The following is an 18,140-nucleotide window of genomic DNA, read 5'->3' on the forward strand; positions in this document are numbered from 1 at the left end:
AGGGGAACTTTTTTTTTGTTAACATTTATTCATTTTTGAGGGACAGAGAGAAAGACTATGAGCAGGGGAGGGGCAGAGAGAGAGGGAGACCCAGAATCTGGAGCAGGCTCCAGGCTCTGAGCTGTCAGTACAGAGCCTGATATGGGGCTCGAATCCACCAACCATAAGCTACGAGATCATGACCTGAGCCAAAGTCAGACGCTCAACAGACTGAGCCACCCGGGCGCCCCTTGTTCATAATAAGGTGTAGAGAGTGACTATGTGTGGAAACCACATCTTGACCTTTCCATTTCCGGCCTCAGCACCCTGAAACAGGGAAGGCAGGCCAGTGTGGTGGTTTTCACAATTTCTAGCATGGAGGTCTTCCTTTAAACCAAAACTGGGAGGGTCCAAAGGCATAGGCTTAGCTCTCCCTGGGGCATCCCATGAGGCCCTGTTTGAAGAGCCCTGGTCTGGAATAAGGAATTGGCTCTTGTTGGAGCCCCTGAGGAAGTACACAGCCTTTTCAGCCCCCCACTGGGGCACCACTTATAACCACTTCGGAAGTGAATACACACGTGGCAGAGAGTGTCAGGCAAACACAAAATCTTTTGGTTTTAATCTTTACTTTCAATCCCAATCTTTTCCCCTTTCATTACAAAAGTACTAAGCAAACACAGACAGAATTGGAAAACTGACATTTGCAACGACGTGCCTTCAGCAGACATCTCAATAATCCCATTACCAACACCCCTGTGCAAGGACAGACATCAGGCAGAAAATTCGCAGAAATCAGAACTATACCATAAATGCATGACTTTTTATTTCATATAAAAATGATCGACACTACAAAAGCCAGAGTGCGTGTTGGTTTTGCACACTCTGATACTCCCAAGAGCCTTCTCCTCTGGCCAGGCTGGAGGCTCAGCCTTCTTGGAAGGGAGAGGCAGCCTAGACGCCTAGCAGCGCACCTGAGTCAGCAAGCTGGATGTGGTGGGGAAAGCTGAGAGAGCCAAAGTCCCAGGCCTTTCCTGAGCTTGGACGGGTGGCAGCTGGGCGTGGCTGTGGCCCAGCAGCCAGTGGCACTCCGGCTGCCTTCCTGTGTAGGCAATGGGCTCCCGGCCCAGGCTCATGGGAAGGTGTCTTTGCTTGTCCCTCGAGGGAGCCGTGATCCAATCGAGTGGCTGTCCATGGCGTATCAGTCTCTGACTTATCATCAGTCCCTTCTGGCCCTCGGAGGAGGAGCTGTCAGTCCACTGTGCCATTGTAGGGTTTGTTGAACTTGTTGAAGGTGAAATCCACGGTGTGTGTGGAGATGGGCTTTCTGTACAGAGGGTTGGAAGCCTGCAGAACACAGAAGGCAAAAAGACATGCGTGTGTCTATTCATTTGAACACACACTCTTGAGGTGAGAGGCCCTTCCTTGGTCAGTCACCCTGGAAAGCAGCAGCCTGAGCACATAGGCTGCAAGACCACCCCTGCCTCTACCTGTCATGCCCTGGGAAGGACCCTCCCTGTCTCTGGGCTTCCCCTTTCTCTCTCAAACGTGCTGGGCCAGGCGGTTCTGAAGTTGCTTCCAACTTTAACAGAAACTAAGTGGGGATTCAGAGGTGTTCACTGTGCTCAGTCCTTTGGGAGCATACAGTTCGCTTGGGGAGACATGACTCGCAAAATTGGGTGCTGTAATAGATTCTGAGAGCTTCAGGTCCTTTACTGAGTCCGCAGTCACTCTAAGACTGTCCAGACTCTTCCTGCTGAGGCTGCACCAAGTGCCTCTTCCCTCTGAGGATCCTGAGCTGGGTCCGGTGTGGGGCCCTACACAGAGCCCGCTGTGCTCCTGGACCATGCATTCTCCCCCTCTGGAACTGGCCACACACCACCTCTCAGGTTTTGTCTCTTTGATTTGAATGCCGAAGATGTTAGTGGGCTTTAAAGGTTGTAGGTCCTCAACCAGATCTCTACGCTTGACTTTTTTTCTACTTCCGGCTTCCCACTGGCTTACCATTTCATAGCGGGCCCTGGACCTCTCACTCTGGAACTTTGCAAACTCTCTCCGGTCGTGGATGGTGACGAGGAGCTTCCAGATGGCCAGGAGCGCAATCCCAATCAGAAGGATACTGCCAACCACGGCCAGGAGGATGGTCGTGGCATTGGGGGCAGTTCCACACTCTGGAGGAGACCAGGAGGCACCATGAGCAAAGCCACTAGGATAGCATCCCTCCCCCCGCCCCCACAACGCCAGGCCTATCTGGAGCGACAGGTGCACCTCCCCCATTCCACCTTCTACCAAACACCTTCCCTCTCTTCTCTCTTAAATTCTCACATTGCTTCTGGGAGACCCGGGGGTGCTGGAGGTTTTCTCCAATGCACGCGAAGGGAAAGAGTCAAAGAGGGATGGCCGCTGTTCCAAGGCCGCATGTGGAAGAGACCCTTGGTGGCCGCCCCCTTTCTCCCACATGCCATGCTGCACTGTGTGCTCAGTAGCACCTCCCCTTAAGTGAGTGCACATGAGCCGGTCTGGCCCATTCTCCACTCTCCAGACTGGACATGTCTCAGCATTCGTGTAAATGGTTTCAGGAGCAGACTGGGCAGGCAGGAGGTTTCATGAAGCCACATCCACAAGGGCTGGGCTGGAGGCCAGCCAACATTTGTAAGCCCATAGTGTGGCCCTTTGGAGCGAATGTGCTTATTTTCAAAGAACCACAAAGACAGCGTTTGGAAACAAAGCCTCATTCTTTAAGGCATGCATCTTGGGCTGGTACCACAGCACTCCCTCTGCCACTGGCCCAGAGAAGGCATATTATGTGGTCTGGCTCCATTTGGAAAAACAGTTTGCAATGCTGTAAATTGCGGGGAGCAAAACCCTTTCTTCTCATCCCTGCCCCCCTCCAGAGAAGTATAAAAGGGGTCATACTAGAAACCCTAATTACTCCAAAGCAAAAGGCCATCGGTCCCTCGGTCCAAAGCATGAGGCAGAATGATCAATGTCTGCATTAAGGCTTGGCCTCCTCAGTGGCCCAGGAGCTGAATGTTCGCAGTTTAACCCAGAGCCCAGTCTGCCCTTCTTGGACTCCACGATGGGAAGTGCAGCCACCCCGCCAGGAGAGTGTGTGTGTGTGTGTGTGTGTGTGTGTGTGTGTGTGTGTGTGTCCAGATGTTCCCAGAGGCAGGAGCCGGGCTGCCCAGCCTTGACAGTCCACAGCCCCACCCGCACACCCCCTGCAGAGCCTGCAGCTGCTCACTGCCGTCAGGGTCAGCCCTGTAGGTGAAATGTGTGCTATGGCTGCTTCTACCCCTGTGCTCTGTCTCCTCCAAGATGAGACACTTCTAACTCCCATGCCTCCACGCCAGGACCTCCAGAGCGGTGCCCAGCAGTGGGTCCCCAGGTGTGTATCTATCTTTCTTCCAAACTCCAGGAGCTGGGCAGGGGTGGCCTTAGATCCTGCTCTTTATAAGGAATTGTGGCCCTCGTCTCTCTGGGGTTTGGAAGGCGGTGAGGACAGAAAGGCAAAAAGCCTAGAGCATGGAAAGGTGTCAGAAGCCGAGCTCCCCGGGGGTGCAGGGCCAGCCCTCACCCACCTGGCTCCCTGAGGACTGTCAGGTTGGCCTTCCCGCTGGGGAGCTCTGTGTAGGCGAACATCATGACGCAGTCCTTCGCGGTTTTGTAGAAACAAAGCACAGCCTCTTGGTCATCTTTCACTGGAAGAAAACCAGACATGAATGTCCTCACGGAGCAACTCAGGGTGCTGATGGATGGGGTGGGGAGCCGAGCACCTCAGTTAGGACACGGGGTGCAGAGAAGCATACAGGGGAGGCTGGGCCTTCACAAGCGAGTGTGGGTTTCTCACATCAAGAACGCGGGCCCAGCATGGAATGTAGGTTGCTCTGGGGACATGAATCCCCTAAGGTGTGAGGAGTTCTGGGGAATGTAAGAGACCTCCGAAGTATTTGCTGGGAGCAATGGGAAACAGAAGGCATTATACTTGGGGGTGAGGCTGGTAAGTGGGATTGCCCTGAAAGTTAAAGGGACACGGAAAGGAAGGAGCCATTCTGATGTCCTTTGGGGCCTGAGAGTTCACCGTTGAGTCTACGTGATTGAGAGCCAGCTGTAGTGGGCAAGCATGAGCAGCTCTTTGGTAGGGTATAAAACCAAAAGGATCCAAGGGTGACAAGGATGTCTGGACAAGAGTTTGGCACCTGCTGTGGTGCCTACACACACAGATGCCACGGGCCAGTGCCCGAGGCCAAGGGCCGAGCCCAGACCACCTGCTCCACTCCTTCACAGTGAGCTGCACCTGCCTGTCCCCACACTGCTGTTAACTCAACATGATGGACTCATAACCCCCTGTCCAGATGTCACCTGCACTCTGAGGCTTCTCTGGGAAAGGCTTAGACTGATTTCTAGGAGGAAAGGGAGCAGGGGAGAGGAAGGTCAAGGGAACATTGTTCAGCAATGCCCAATTGGTCCTGAATGACAGCTGTGGGATGATGTTATGGCATGAAGTGCTTTTTAGCTCTTGCCTTTGTGACCCTGTTGCTCAAAGGAGGTTTGTTGTTGTTGTTTTGTTTTGTTTTGAGAGGCAGCGTGAGCAGGGGAGAGGCAGAGAGAGATGGGGACAGAGGATCCAAAGTGGGCTGTGCATTGACAGCAGAGAGCCCAATGTGGGGCTCAAACTAATGAACCATGAGATCATGACCTGAACCGAAGTCAGAGGCTCAACCGACTGAGCCATCCAGGTGCCCCTGCTCAATGGAGTTTCAACCTGGAACCAGACAAATTAGTGTGGTTATCAGATGTGAAGGCCTGGACTTTTTCTCCTACGCCCCAACTCGAAGCCTGATCTGGGTGAGTAGAAGTGTATGTGTATGAGGAAAGCCCAAGAGAAGGAAGGAAAGGATACCCAGTGAATCTGAATGGAAAGCTTCTCACTGAGGATTACACTGAGAGGCAGCTGTGCATGACGGCTCAGAGCAACGGGGCCACAGCAAGTCAGGGGGCCACAGGAAGGCGGCATCTCCTTCCATCCGACTGTGTGCGCCTGGGGGGTCCACTGCCCCAGGTCTGCAGGCAGAACTTGCTGTGAGCCAGGCCTGAAGCAGCAAGCAGAAGCAGCAGCAGCAGGAAATGGCCATGAGACAAGACTTGGTGGGCTCCCCACTGGCTCCCCTTGTCTAGCACGAGCCCCGGCACGCAGAAGGTGCTCGATGAACAAGTGCTGTCTGAATGCATGACTCAGCATACTCAGGAGCCTGATTTGGGCACAGCGGTTGGTCAGAACCAGGGATGTCTACAGAGGAGGTGAGTTAGGGCCAGGACGGGAGGCCAGGGCTGGGAGCCTGCAGCAGCTGAGGTCAAAGTAGAGGGCAAGGCTGCCAGCAAGGGAGCCTCAGAGGCAGAATCCCTTTCATGGTACACAGTCTTGTTCCCCACCCCACCCCCCACCACCACTTTAAGCGTACAATGCAGTGGCTTTAGTATATTTACAATGCTGTATAACTATTCCATCCAGTTACGTCCATCACCCCAAACAGAAACCATCTTTGTTAGTGCTCAGTCCCAATTCCCTTCTCTCCCAAGCCCCTGGCAACCACAAATCTGTTTTTCTCCCTCTGTGCTTCTGCCTATTTTGGACATTTCATGTAAATGGAATCCTACAGTACATATCCTTTTCCATCTGGCTTCCCACACATAGCATGGCACTTTCAAGAGTCACCTCTCCTGCAGCGTGCATCAGGACGCTGTTACTTTTTCCACCGGATGGATGTACCACATTTTATTTTTCCATTCATCAGTTCACGCCCATTTGGGTTGGTTCTCATTTTTTACTCTGCTGCTATGAACGTTCCCGCACAAGTTTTTGTGTTAACGTGTCTTCAGTTCTCTTGTGCATATACCCGGAAGTGACATAATTGAATTGTGTAGTAACTCCGTTTAACTTGGGGGGAGCTGCCAGGCCATTTTCCAAAGCAGATGCACAAATCCACATTGCCACCACCATGTATGAGGGTTCCAAAACAGGGCCACTGTGATTTGGTGTAGTTACAGTGTTCCACTTCCAAAGCCAGTCATGTGCCTATGGGGCTAAGATCTGTGTTTTGCATTTAGAAACTCCTCAGCCTGGATGGCAATGGCTGTACTAGTAAAGGGATGGAGGCAGCCCAGAAAGGGTGAAAAGCAAAGGTCTGTCCCCCTCTGCCTGAGCCTCATTGCGGGCTCCCACTCAGAATTGACCTACAGCCATTTGTCCAGAGGTAAAGCAAAGAGATGGATGGATGGATGGAGTCAAAGTGGAGTGGTCAGAATGAGAAGATCCCTAAAATGAGAGCTGCCAGGCAAGATAACAGAACAAGGGGTGAGCGAGGGCTGCAGGAACAGATGCCTGCTGCTGTGAGGACAGCCGAGGCGGTGCTCGATCCCAGGTGCGATCCGGGCCACACAAGACTCCTGCCCCTTCTGATGCCTTGCGGCATCGTGAGAGCCACACCAGGCTGAGGCCAATGTGGTAAAGACTAGGCAGCCATTCATCAAACATGGTCTGCCTGCCTCCTGGGCACACAACTTAGCTACATTTCCCAGCGACCTTTACAGCTAAATGTACCCAAACAACTGAGTTGGAGTCGTGAGCACCACTTCCAGGCCTGGCCCATAAGAGCATCTCACGTTATCCCTCACTGTCTTCCCCCATTTGCTGACTGAGTGAAGATTCCAGGGACTTGAGGAGAATAGAACCTTCAGGTAGAGAGGGACTGGTTTCCTGAATGATCTCATGGAAGACCCTGTCAACCAGAAACGTCTTCGGTGGACTCGCAGTCAGTGACTTATACTTAGTTAAGTCACTGAGGTCTGGGATTTGTGATAGCAGCCAACATGACTTGTGCTAACTAATATACCAACTTCTCTGAGAGCCTGGGAGATGTGAATAGGAAGGGGCTCCGGTGATGGTGCAGAAAGTTATGAACAAGGAAATCTTCCACCTCAGAGAGCCAGGGACCCACAGGAGTGCCCAGGATGCTGATATTATGCTTCCCGACTCCAGGCTAGAACCGCCCTGCTCCCCGCCAGGCGGCCCTGAGAATCAATAGTCCCCACAGAGGAGGAAGCCTCAAGGTGTCTACCAAGATACAACAGGGGATGGCTACCCAGAGCCACTTGGGCATACTCACCGATGGTGTCCACCCACGTGATCACCTCGTCCTTGCACAGGTTTTGGCAGGTCTGGTTGTCAGCCGGGCCCCCCACGTGAAGCAGCAAGCACTCGACACAGTCTCTTTGGGAAAGAGGCAATAAACGCAGGTGTTAGATGCTGGGCAGTGGTTCCTGGCAAGTAACCATGCTCCCAGGGTGCACTGTCCGCTCTTCTGCCGGGCCTGGGCCCCTGAGGGCTCTACTTCATCCTATCTTCATAGTTTTGGCCTCAACGTTTCTGCTGACCTCTGGTTGCTGTTATACAGGAAGCCTGAGGATTCTTGGACGAACATAGGTGAGTTTAGAGGCATGTCTGGTCTACGCATCAATTTGCAGGTTAGAGACTTTTCAAAATTTTTTTAAGTAGGTTCTATGCTGAGTCTTGAACTCATGACCTTGAGAGCAATACCTAAGCTGAGATCATAGTCATCCACTTAACTGACTGAGCCATCCAGGTGACTCAGAAACCCACCTGTACTTGGCTGTATCACATGCCTGGGAAGAGTCTGCTCCAAGCAGGAAACTCTGGAGTGATTAAAAAAAATGGGTTCCTGGCCTTGCAGAGGGGTCCTCACACCCTTGGTCAGTGCTTAAAGCCCCCATATTGCCTCATTTCCCAGGATTCCTACTAGGGGATCACTGCCAGGGCAGGGCCCTTAACCCTCCCACATAGTAAACTCTCCAGAAGACTTTCCAGAAAATACCATTGCCAGGGCCTGACCACACCTATGGGATCCACATCTCTGGGGCAGAACCTGGGATCCCACGTTCAGATTCACACAATGAGGGTTGTGAACCACTGTCCAGAAGAGCCTCCAGCACAAGCCCCTTCTCCCTCCCACATGGAATCTGCCTGGCGGGTTCTACCCTCTAGGAGTTGGTCTATGCAAGACTCTGGTAGAGGCTACAAGGTGTCAGCCTCCTCCCAGGAAACCCACATTTAACAAGGGCCTTCTGGAGAAATCGGGTTAGGAGCCAAAAAGTCTTTTTGAGTGCCTTTTCCTCCCACCTAATGTGCACAGTTTAAGTCAGATATTGTTATTATGTAAAAATGCTGAAGTAAAATGCTCAATTAAGGATCAGTACTCTACTTTCTATAGTCAGACCTAGTTTCAGACAGTCCCCATCTACCTTTGCTTTGCATCAGCAAGAAGAGACTCCCAAGGCAGTGGGGCCAGAGAAGCAAAGCTTTCTCGAAGGGTCTGTGAAGCCTGCAGTAGTGGGAGAGGGGCCTGACCCCTCTGTGGGACTGCGGGATAGGGGATCACAAAGAGAACCCCAGGGAAGAGCGGGCTGGGGCAAGACAACCAGCTGACGGTGAATTCTCGGGAACTTAGTGGGCTGATGGTGCCCGGTGGTGATGGAGGTGGCTGCCCCAGAAGGAGGGGCTTCCTCAAGACTGGGCTAGGGCCCAAGGGCCAAGCCTGCAAAGTGCCAGCCGTGACTCCACAGAGCCACAGCAACCCAGGGTACAGCCACCCTGCTCACCCACAGCCTATGCGGACCAACGAGGCTATATGTCTGGAAGGCTCTCTGGCAAAAATGTAGAGTGATGTACAACCATGAGGCACGGCCTGACTTATCATCATCCATTTTTTAATTCCTTGAGATTGAGGTCAGAACTGCAGGGGGAGCAGTGGAACTGGAAGGGGGCTGGAGAGCACTTCATCAGGTACCCCCTTTGTGGCCAGGGGAGGCAGTGGGGGCGGGAGACGCTGTGGCAGCTGCCCCAGCACCCAGGGCTCTGCCTCTGGGTAAGCTCCTCCCAAGTCCTCACTTCCTTTTCTGAACCTTAAGGTGGAAAGCTGGTAGGACTTTCTTAAGAATTCAGGGGCACCTGGGTGGCTCAGTCAGTTAAGGGTCAGACTGATTTTGGCTCAGGTCATGATCTCACGGTTCCTGAGATCGAGTCCCACATCAGGCTCATGTGCTGACAGCGCGGAGCCTGCTTGGGACTCTCTCTGCCCCTCCCTGGCTTGCACTCTGCCTCAAAATAAGCAAACATGGGGGGGGGGCGCACGGGGAGGAAAATGCAGCTATCCCAGAATTGACCCCCAAATCCCACTCTCCTGGATCACTTCATGGAAACATTTGGAGTTATAAGCAAGTTGGTAATGTTTGCATTTCCCCTGAGGCCAGAGTCCCAGAGGGCAGGCAGCTGAGACTTGGCTGGGGGCCAGGAAGGGTGGGTTAGCTCTGGCCCTTTCTCTGGCCTCCCGGATTAGCACACAGCAAGTGACCCCGACGCTGCCCTTCCTCTCGCGAGGATTTGCCGAGCCTTCCAACTGCAGCCATTGTCATTAAGCCACAGGGCCACTTCCAGGGAGCGTTCCCTCAGTCTCCATTCTAACTTGTGTGCTCCACATACCAGGTTGAGACCTGTGATATATTGTAGTCATGTGTTAAAATAAGTCTGGCCTTTTAAACAAACAAGTTGCTGAGAGAGACTTTACTTAGAGAGCCTGTTAATTGAAATCAGCTGAGCCTGAGTGTGAACTCACCCAAGGTGAAGGGTATGTTTGGTTAGTTCTAGAAAGTGGAGACTGGCTGTTCTGAAACCCCAAGTGGGGGGGGCGGGGAAGACACAAGGCATTCAAAACCTGGTGGTTCTTGGCAAACCAACGAGTACAAAAACATCATATAAGTCACTTTCAAAGGGAATTTGTTTAAAAAAAAAAAAAAAAAGTTGCAACTAGGCCCTGAGAGAAACAGAGAGCGGTCAGTGTGTCCCAGAGATAAAGAAAAAGGAATTGTGAGGTTTCCTTATGGCATCTCTGTTCTCCTCGTTTCTTTAGTATTGCTCAATGGGTGACAAATTATCAGTTACTGTGTCTTCTAGGAAATGAAGGCTTTAAACATTTGAAACTATGGTTGTTGGGCCCTTCTGACCTAAAGCGAAGGTTGCTGGGTCTTTTAACAGACATACGCTGAAGCTCCACTGCCTTGCTGCTCCAGGGGAACGGAAGAAACGGGCTTTATCTACTTTTATGGATTCCATGTGTGCTGTCCTAGCTTGCCCCCCTCCCGCCATTAACCTCGTGTGTCCCAAGGACTGCCCGAAACAGCTCCGTGGGACGGGCTGGGGGAATGCGCCTCCCTCCACCGTAAAACGTGGGTGGCAGCTGTGATCCCCCCTCACGTGGCCCCAGCTACTTGGGCTCCAGATCTGGGACCCTCCCTTCCTCCCCTGGGATGCTTCTATTTGGATTTCTGTTATTTCTCCACTCTCAGCAGGTCTAAAGTGGATCTGCTTTTCTTCTCCCTTACTCTCCCTGGCTCTCCAATTACACAAAATAAAATCTGGTCCTGTCTATCTTGTCTCTCAATCTGCAGCCAGCTTTCAATTACCCACGCCTGGATTATTTGAGGCAAACATCCAAGTAAGGGTTGTGCCACCTAGGACATTTCTGAGCAAGGACCGACTAGCAGCCAGGCAGGCTTGGAGCGCATGGATTCCTTTCATTATCAGCCCGAGCCAGACATGTGGAGGGGAAATCTGCCAAAAGAAAATTGCACAGTTGCGTTCCCCAGCCCAAGAGAAACGATGTCTGTACTATTATTTGTTTCTGATTATCTGCGCCTGTCTCTCTCACGCCGGGCCCCCTAGCATAGATGATGATGACACAGCTGTTCCTCCAGCAAAATTCAAGAGCAATGGTCACTCATGCCTTCCTGATGGCATAGCTCCTGGGTCCCTATAATTCCTGCTCATTCATGCTCCGGCAGAGGGTGAAGGGCAGAGCTGGGGGCGGGGAATCAGCCTGGAGAACGTGACCCTGTGGCTGAGTCTGTGGAGGCACGGTGCCCACTGGCCAGACAATCTCTGCATTCAGCTGCAGTGCAGGGCCAGCGTTCCATTATCTGTATAAATGGAGCAGAAAATTCAAAAGCCATTGTGATTGGTTTCTGGCATGCCTTATCTAGGTCGAATGCCCTCCTATCCGATCCACCTTCTGATTATGTTTTGTTCAAAGCAGCATTTGCCATACGGGTATCCTGTGGAACATTACTTGGGAAATGTTAATGTTGGGGAGGGGATCCAACTTGTTTGAAAAACAGGTGCATACTACATCCTCCTTTGAAATACTCAATAGCACTCAAAAGGAGCTCTGAGAAGCCACTATTTTGGTACCCAAACTGGTTGAATTTAATTGAGTAATCTGATAACTTCTAAGTTGGGGAATAGAGTAACAGTCTTGTTTTTTTGTTCTGTTTTTATTTTCTTACAAAATCCCCAAGAAACCAGTGTTTCAAAGACACTATTTTAATACACAGTTAAAGTGTAGTTACTGTTAGTATGAGTCTTGCTCCCCAGCAAAGGCTGGGCAGTGGAAGAGGCAGGAGATGGGGACTAAGAGGTGGGCTGGCCCCAAGGCCTGACAGGCTGAAAGATGGCCCTGGTCTGGGGTGAGGGTGCCATTACCTCTTGGTGCTGCAGGCGTCTGGGCAAGTGGGGCACTTCTCACACGTCTCTCCAAAAGCCCCTGGCTCTGTGCACTGGCACTGCCCACAGACACAGTGCCCACGGTCGCTGCAGATCTGGCCATCCTTGGCCAAGCATGTGCTGATGTCTGTTGAGCAGTTACAGTTGTCCCCGATGTAACCTGCGTGGCACTTGCATTCTCCACAGTGACACTCGCCGTGGCCTAAAGGGACACACAGCACATCAGCGCCTGCCCACATGAACACACAGCCGACCGCCCAGCGTCTGCCGTGCACCAGGACACTGGGGAGCCAGCACCACGAGCCACTGTGCCCTCCAACTCTGGGCAGACATGCTTGCGTAGCAGGGGGCCGGGCAGCTTGTGTGGCCCAGCCAGGTCTAGGGCAGTGCACCACGTTGGTCCAGAATTTGACCAAGCAACATCACAGGACCATGACCCCTTCCTGTGTCAGCTGTCATGTGAAGAATAGCTACCAAGTATGTCCGCTTCCGAATCCCCAGAACCTGTGAATGTTAGCTCCTGCAGATGTGACTAAGTGGAGGATTTTGAGATGGGAGGTTCTCCTGGGTTCTCCAGGTGGGCCCCGATGTCATCACAAGGGTCTCTGTAAGACGAAGACAGAAGGAGACTGGACCACAGGGGTGATGGGACAACAGAAGCAAGATGCTAGCTGCTGCCTTTGAAGATGGAGGAAGAGGCCACAGAGCCAAAGAATGTGAGGAATGCAGCTCTAGAAGCTGGAGATGGTAAGGAAATGGATCCTCCCCAGAGCCTCAGAGGGAGTATGGATGGCCCAGTCAACACGGTGACTTTAGCCCAGACCTCCAGAATTCAAGAGAATAAATCTGTGTTGTTAAAGGCCACTAACTTTGCGGTAATTTAGTACAGCCACAGCGTGCAGTGATGCTGAACTCTGGCTGTGGCCTCAGCCCCGCAGCTCAGAGCAGGATGATTCAGGCGCAGGTGCCGAGGACAGCAGAGGCTAACCAAACGGCATTCGCTATACATACATTAGGCTTTACAGCATAAACCTGAGCAGTTCCTATGACTGGGCCCTGCTGCAGGGACTGTCATCTCCCTCAAGTCTCAGCTGCGTCATCAGAGATGAAGCTGCTGTTGAAGGTTGCGTGCCAGCGGCGGAGCCAGGACTCACACCAGGCAGTCTGAGCTCCAACATCCATGGCCTCTCAGGAGGAAAGACAGCAGAGCAGGCAGGCCCTAACCAAGTTGACAGCCAGTGGAAGGTTGCCCTGCTCTCCTCTGTAGGAGGGTGAGGGGCTGAGCATCCCTGATGTTCTGCAGGCATCCAGGGTGGAGGCTCACTCGACTCAGAGTACAAGTGTGATTGTGAGTGAGTGTGTTGCTCAGGGAAAAAAGCATGGAGAGTGCCATCTCTCAAGGGGGCCAAGAGCCTGACAATGGATTCTCCATCTCTGCACTAGGCAGAGGCAGAAGGCAGTGCTATATATATGGCACTTAACTGTACAAAATCTCCTGTATACCATTATGGCAGCATATTCTCCTTCCTGATGACATTTTGCTAAGACTAAAAGATCCAAGAACTGGGGCGCCTGGGTGGCTCTGTCAGTTAAGCGTCCTACTTCGGCTCAGGTCATGATCTCATAGTTCATGGATTTGAGCCCCATGTCAGGCTCTGAGCTGTCAGCACACAGCCTGCTTCGGATTCTGCGTCCCTTGCTTTCTCTCTCTCTGCCCCTCCCCTCCTCACACTCTGTTTCTCTCTCTCTCTCAAAAATAAATAAACATTAAAAAAAATTTTTTAAAAAAGAACCAAGAATTTGTATCACCCAGTGACACAATTTGAGTGACCAATTACAGACTAGCAGAAGACCAGAGCCATGGGGGATGGGCATCAGACAGGTGGAGGCCTTGAATTTTACTCCCACACCTGATCCAGTTATCCTGGTAGCTGGATCCCAGCACCTTCTGTGAGACCGCCCTTGAGTGTGACCCACAATTTAGTTCAGGACCTAACTCCAGAGAGCTGCTTCACCTGCCACTTACTTCCTGTCCCGTCCTGCGCCGTCAGCTCCAGAGTCCCTAGAATCTGGAGGTGGGAGGGAGGCCATCTGGAGTGATGGAATCTCCCAACCCTCCCCGGGCCTGAACAGCCTCTCTGCTTGCACCAGGGCTCAGAGCCTCAGCAGATACTATGCCGGGCGAGAGCCCCCTCCCGTTTCCGGGGCAGTGCCGAGGCATATGGCAGCCCTCTGGGAAAGGTGAGGAAAGCCAGGCACAGGCCAGCAGGAGGCTGTGAGTACAGCTGGACGGCCTGCAAGCTGGCATGTAAAGATGAGGCATGGGAGAGGCACCCCTACGCAAAGGTTACACAAGGTGGGGGCAGGGGGCTGGCGGGGACTGGTAGCAGAGTGAATGGCTCCCGTGGGAGGGGGCCTGCGAACCCCTCCTCTCGCCCAGTCTGTGAACAGCGTGGGTTTCAAGCCTTGGCAGGCAGGAAGCCACCCCCCACAGGAAGCCTTCCCAAATGAAATGGATCCAATCTGCACAACCCCTTCACTCTCCAGTCTCAGGGGCCACCCTGGTCAAGAGGCTGTTTTAAATTAAAAATGGGTCACTGTCGAGGGTAATTGCTCCCCCACCTTTTTATTATGAAAGTTTCCAAACCTGCAGCCAAGTTGAAAGGATTGTTCAGTGAACATCCATACACTTGCCACCCACACTCCACCATTAGCATGCTACCTGCTTCTCTATCACACATCCGCCCCTCCCTCTATCCGCCCGTCAGTGCGGTTTCCAAAATTCATTTCCAAGTGAGCCGCAGATATGAGTGCGCTTCCGGGGAAGGTTTCTTTTTTTTTTTTTTTCCACAAATAGTTTATTGTCAAATTAGTTTCCACATAACACTCAGTGCTCATCCCCACAAGTGCCCTCCTCCATGCCCATCCCCCCTTCCCCCCCACATCCATCAGTCCTCAGTTTTTGTCAGCATTCAAGAGTCTCTCATGGTTTGCCTCTCTCCCTCTCCCCCACCATTTCCCCCCTTCTTCTCCCCCTTGTTCCTCCGTCAAGTTCCTCCTAATCCTCCTATACGTGCAAACATATGATATTTGTCCTTCTCTGCCTGACTTATTTCGCTCAGCATAACACCCTCAAGGTCCATCCATGTTGCTACACAGGGCCAGATTTCATTGTTTCTCATTGCCATGTAGTATTCCATGGTATAGATAAACCACATCTTCTTGATCCATTCATCTGTTGATGGACACTTAGGCTCTTTCCATGTTTTAGCTATTGTGGAGAGTGCTGCTATGAACAATGGGGTACATGTGCTCCTATGCCTCAGCATTTCTGTATCCCGGGGAAGGTTTCTAATATGGGTCTGGTGCTCTCCAGCAGCTCGTATACCACACTTTCCATAACACATGGTCAGTGCCGCATTTATAAGCAGCAAGACGGTACCCGGGCCAGAGGGACTGCTTTGCTGGAGACGGTGAGTTTTCCTCTCTCCTCTAAATGTGTGCGGCAGCAATATAACATTAGCCAAATACAACCTCATACCGTATTCCAAAATGCCAACATTCTGGAGAAGAGACAGGGTATCATTTAGTTGAAGAGTTGGGTTTCAGGTGAAGTGTGTGTGCACTGAAGGGAGAATTTGCTCCCTGTGGTGACTGGGCATCAAAGCGATGGGACCTGCTTGCTGAGAAGGCCGGTGAAGGCACCTGCTGCTCCGTGCTCCCCACCACGATGCCAGGTCAGCAATGAGCCTGGCTGTATTGGGTACATCTGATACCACACAGGCCTGAGAGCCCCCAAACCCAGCCAGAGGTCAAGTGGGTTGAGTGTGTCCTGGATCTAGGGCTCAAGCTGAGAAAGTTAGGGGTCAAGGGCAGGAGAGGGACAGGACTCCCCACCAAAGACATGAGCCACTCCAGAAAGCCTCCCACTGACAACACCTGAGCAGCGAGGACACGACCAGAAACATGGTGTATGACGTCTATAAAGTAGACAGAGCACGGGCAGCCCCCGCCCACTTAAATGGGGCCAGCAAGCAACTGGGTGCTGAGGGGCTGTGGGACAGCAGGAAATCCTTATCCATGTGGCTTTTGGCCTCAAATATTTGACAACTTCAAAGTCAAGTCCCAGCAAGCCAAACAGGGCAGCCTCTGGGCCTGGTGAAAGGGTGGCGACTTCCCGAATGCTTGTCCTCAGGGGCTTCCTGGCTCCCTTGCCTGCCCCAGTTTGTCCAGCGGTTCTTTGATTTCAAAGATGGCTTGAAGCAGCTATGGCAAAGATGTGGCATGTGTTCTCACGTCCTCCTTGCCACCTATGGCAGATCGTGCCGTCTGCTCCTGGGAGCCTTGGCTTGGTCTCAGGATCCACCTCCACACAGTACTCCAAGCAGGTTCTACCAACTAGGGGAGCTGGCACATAAGATACAACCACTTGCCATCTTTAAAGCTTTCAAGCTTCCTTTAGAACGCATGACCCAAATAGGTTTTCAAAAACTAGGTCAGTCTGGTTACATTTTACCCTAATCCAAATGTCTTAGATCCTGTATTTGGGCCTCAACCTATATGCATGGAGATACCCCAAGGCTTGTGGTCAGCCCTTAGCCTCTCCCAGTGCCTAGCAGGAACATGTTATTAAAATAACAAGGGTCATCTGGCCCTGTCCCAAGGATCAATAACCTACCAGTCACCAGGAAAACTAAATGGGGGACTGGGGACACGATCCAGGCTAACAGCACCCAGAGGGCCTTCAGCAAGGACTCTTCAGCAAAACACAGCTCATTTATAATGCTACCCCCAACACCTTGGCAGAGTGAGTCGCATTTAATGATGCCTGCTTAATACTGTGCAGACATAAAAATATTTTCATTGCATATAGGTAGGGATATTGAAGGGCATGCGAAAGCACTTTGTAAGCTGTGACTTGCTACATGTGCAAGTTATTATTAGTACTACCTTTGTTAGAATGATTGATAGCTAAATGGACAGGAAGTTGTAAATGTGTCTATTTCTATAGAATTTCAGCTCTACAGAATTCAACAGCTTTCCATCAGCAAAACGGTGCTTGTGTGGGCTGTGGGCCAAGACGTGGCCCCATGCCTCCCTTTATAAAATAGAATGTCAGTGATTTAGAGGAAGGGGCACCCTTGAAGCAGGCTGGGAAGGAGCTGCCAGGGAGGAGGTGGGGGAACCAGTGATTTGGAAGCCCAAAGACACATGATTGGAAGCCCCAGCGAGGGCAAGAAGAGATCAAAAAGGGCAAATCCCAGGTGGCTACTGGGTTTTGCCACAATCTGGAGGGGTGAGGGCCGAATCCAGCGGGCAGAGAGGTGGCTGCGAGCACCTCCACAAGTGGTCTGGAAGTGTAGGAAGAGATGGGGAGGAAGGCAGACAGAATATTATGAAGATGGGGTGAATTTGTGCCCTCTTCTGATTGCAGACAAAGATTCAGAAGAGAAATGGTTTGGGAGGAAACGGAGAGATGGAGGGGATGGCAAGCTCTGAAGAGAAGAGATTATAGCAGAGAAAGATGCAAAGAGAAAGGGAGAGGCAAAGTGAGGGGTGAGGACTGTGGCCAGAGTGTGATGCGCAAGTTTCCACCTCCAGCCATGTTTGAGAGAGGCTCAGAGGCTGCACACAGCCAAGTTCAAGTCTGTCCTCCACCATTCACTATGTCACCATGGGCAAGTCCCTAAACCTGTCTGATTTGTTTCTTCATCTACCAATGAGAACAATGCCTTCCTCATAGAAATGTCGTCAGGAATTACAGCACTATTACAGGTAAAGCCCCCACTTGGTATCTGGTGCGTGGGAGCACCCAGGAAATAGGCTAGAATTGCTGTGAACTGCACTGGAGCTGAGCAAACAAGGCACTTGGAGACTGATGCGTTGGACAACTGTTGCAGTGAGATGCGGGGATGTGAGGCTTGGGGGAGGGGTGAGCATGAGGCAGGTCCCCAAGGTCTTCGGGGAATGCAGGAGTGGCCAGGATGTCGGTAAGGGGGGAAAGGGTGGGGGAGAAAAGTCAAGGCATGCAGTTAGATGGCACAACCTCAAAGGAGGGGAGGGTGTTGAAGTAGGTGGAAAGCAAATATCTTAGGGGGTCCTGGGGATCTGGGAGAGCACTGACCAGGAGGGGCCAGACCCCTAGCCTTCCCCAACTTCTCTTAGGCACCACCAGGAAAGAGAAGGGAGGGGGGATTTCTGCAGGATGAAGAGCAGCCTGTTTACCACGGAACATGGGTGGTGGAGAACAGAGTGAGGACACAGGAAACATTGGGAAAATGAGGCAGTGGAGTGTGATGAACATGTGGCTCCCAGAATCATATGTGTGAGGTGGCCTCCTGAATCTGCCACTTACCAGCAGTTACTAACGTTTAACCCCTCTGTAGCTTGGTTTCTTCATTTATTTTTTTAATGCTTATTTTTGAGAGACAGAGACAGAGCATGAGTGAGGGAGGAACAGAGAGAGAGAGGGAGACACAGAATCTGAAGCAGGCTCCAGGCTCTGAGATGTCAGCACAGAGCCTGATATGGG

The 18,140-nt window shown here is 51.9% G+C and overlaps 1 protein-coding gene across 1 annotated transcript in view; it reads right to left on the bottom strand.

Moving 5' to 3' along the window:
• Nucleotides 1-570: 570 nt before the first annotated feature.
• The window catches only part of ITGB5 (integrin subunit beta 5), a 119,796-nt gene continuing 102,226 nt past the window's right edge, over nucleotides 571-18,140 (bottom strand). The window contains exons 11-15 of the mRNA XM_039253040.1: nucleotides 11,588-11,810; nucleotides 7,143-7,246; nucleotides 3,558-3,677; nucleotides 1,981-2,147; nucleotides 571-1,323 (exon numbers count right to left, since the gene is read on the bottom strand). Of these exons, the coding sequence (XP_039108971.1) occupies nucleotides 1,228-1,323; nucleotides 1,981-2,147; nucleotides 3,558-3,677; nucleotides 7,143-7,246; nucleotides 11,588-11,810 (710 nt within the window). The 3' untranslated portion in view covers nucleotides 571-1,227. The remainder of the gene's footprint in view (nucleotides 1,324-1,980; nucleotides 2,148-3,557; nucleotides 3,678-7,142; nucleotides 7,247-11,587; nucleotides 11,811-18,140) is intronic.

Source organism: Hyaena hyaena, unplaced genomic scaffold, assembly GCF_003009895.1.
Source record: "Hyaena hyaena isolate Hyena2069 unplaced genomic scaffold, ASM300989v1 scaffold_434, whole genome shotgun sequence".
NCBI lineage: Eukaryota > Metazoa > Chordata > Mammalia > Carnivora > Hyaenidae > Hyaena > Hyaena hyaena.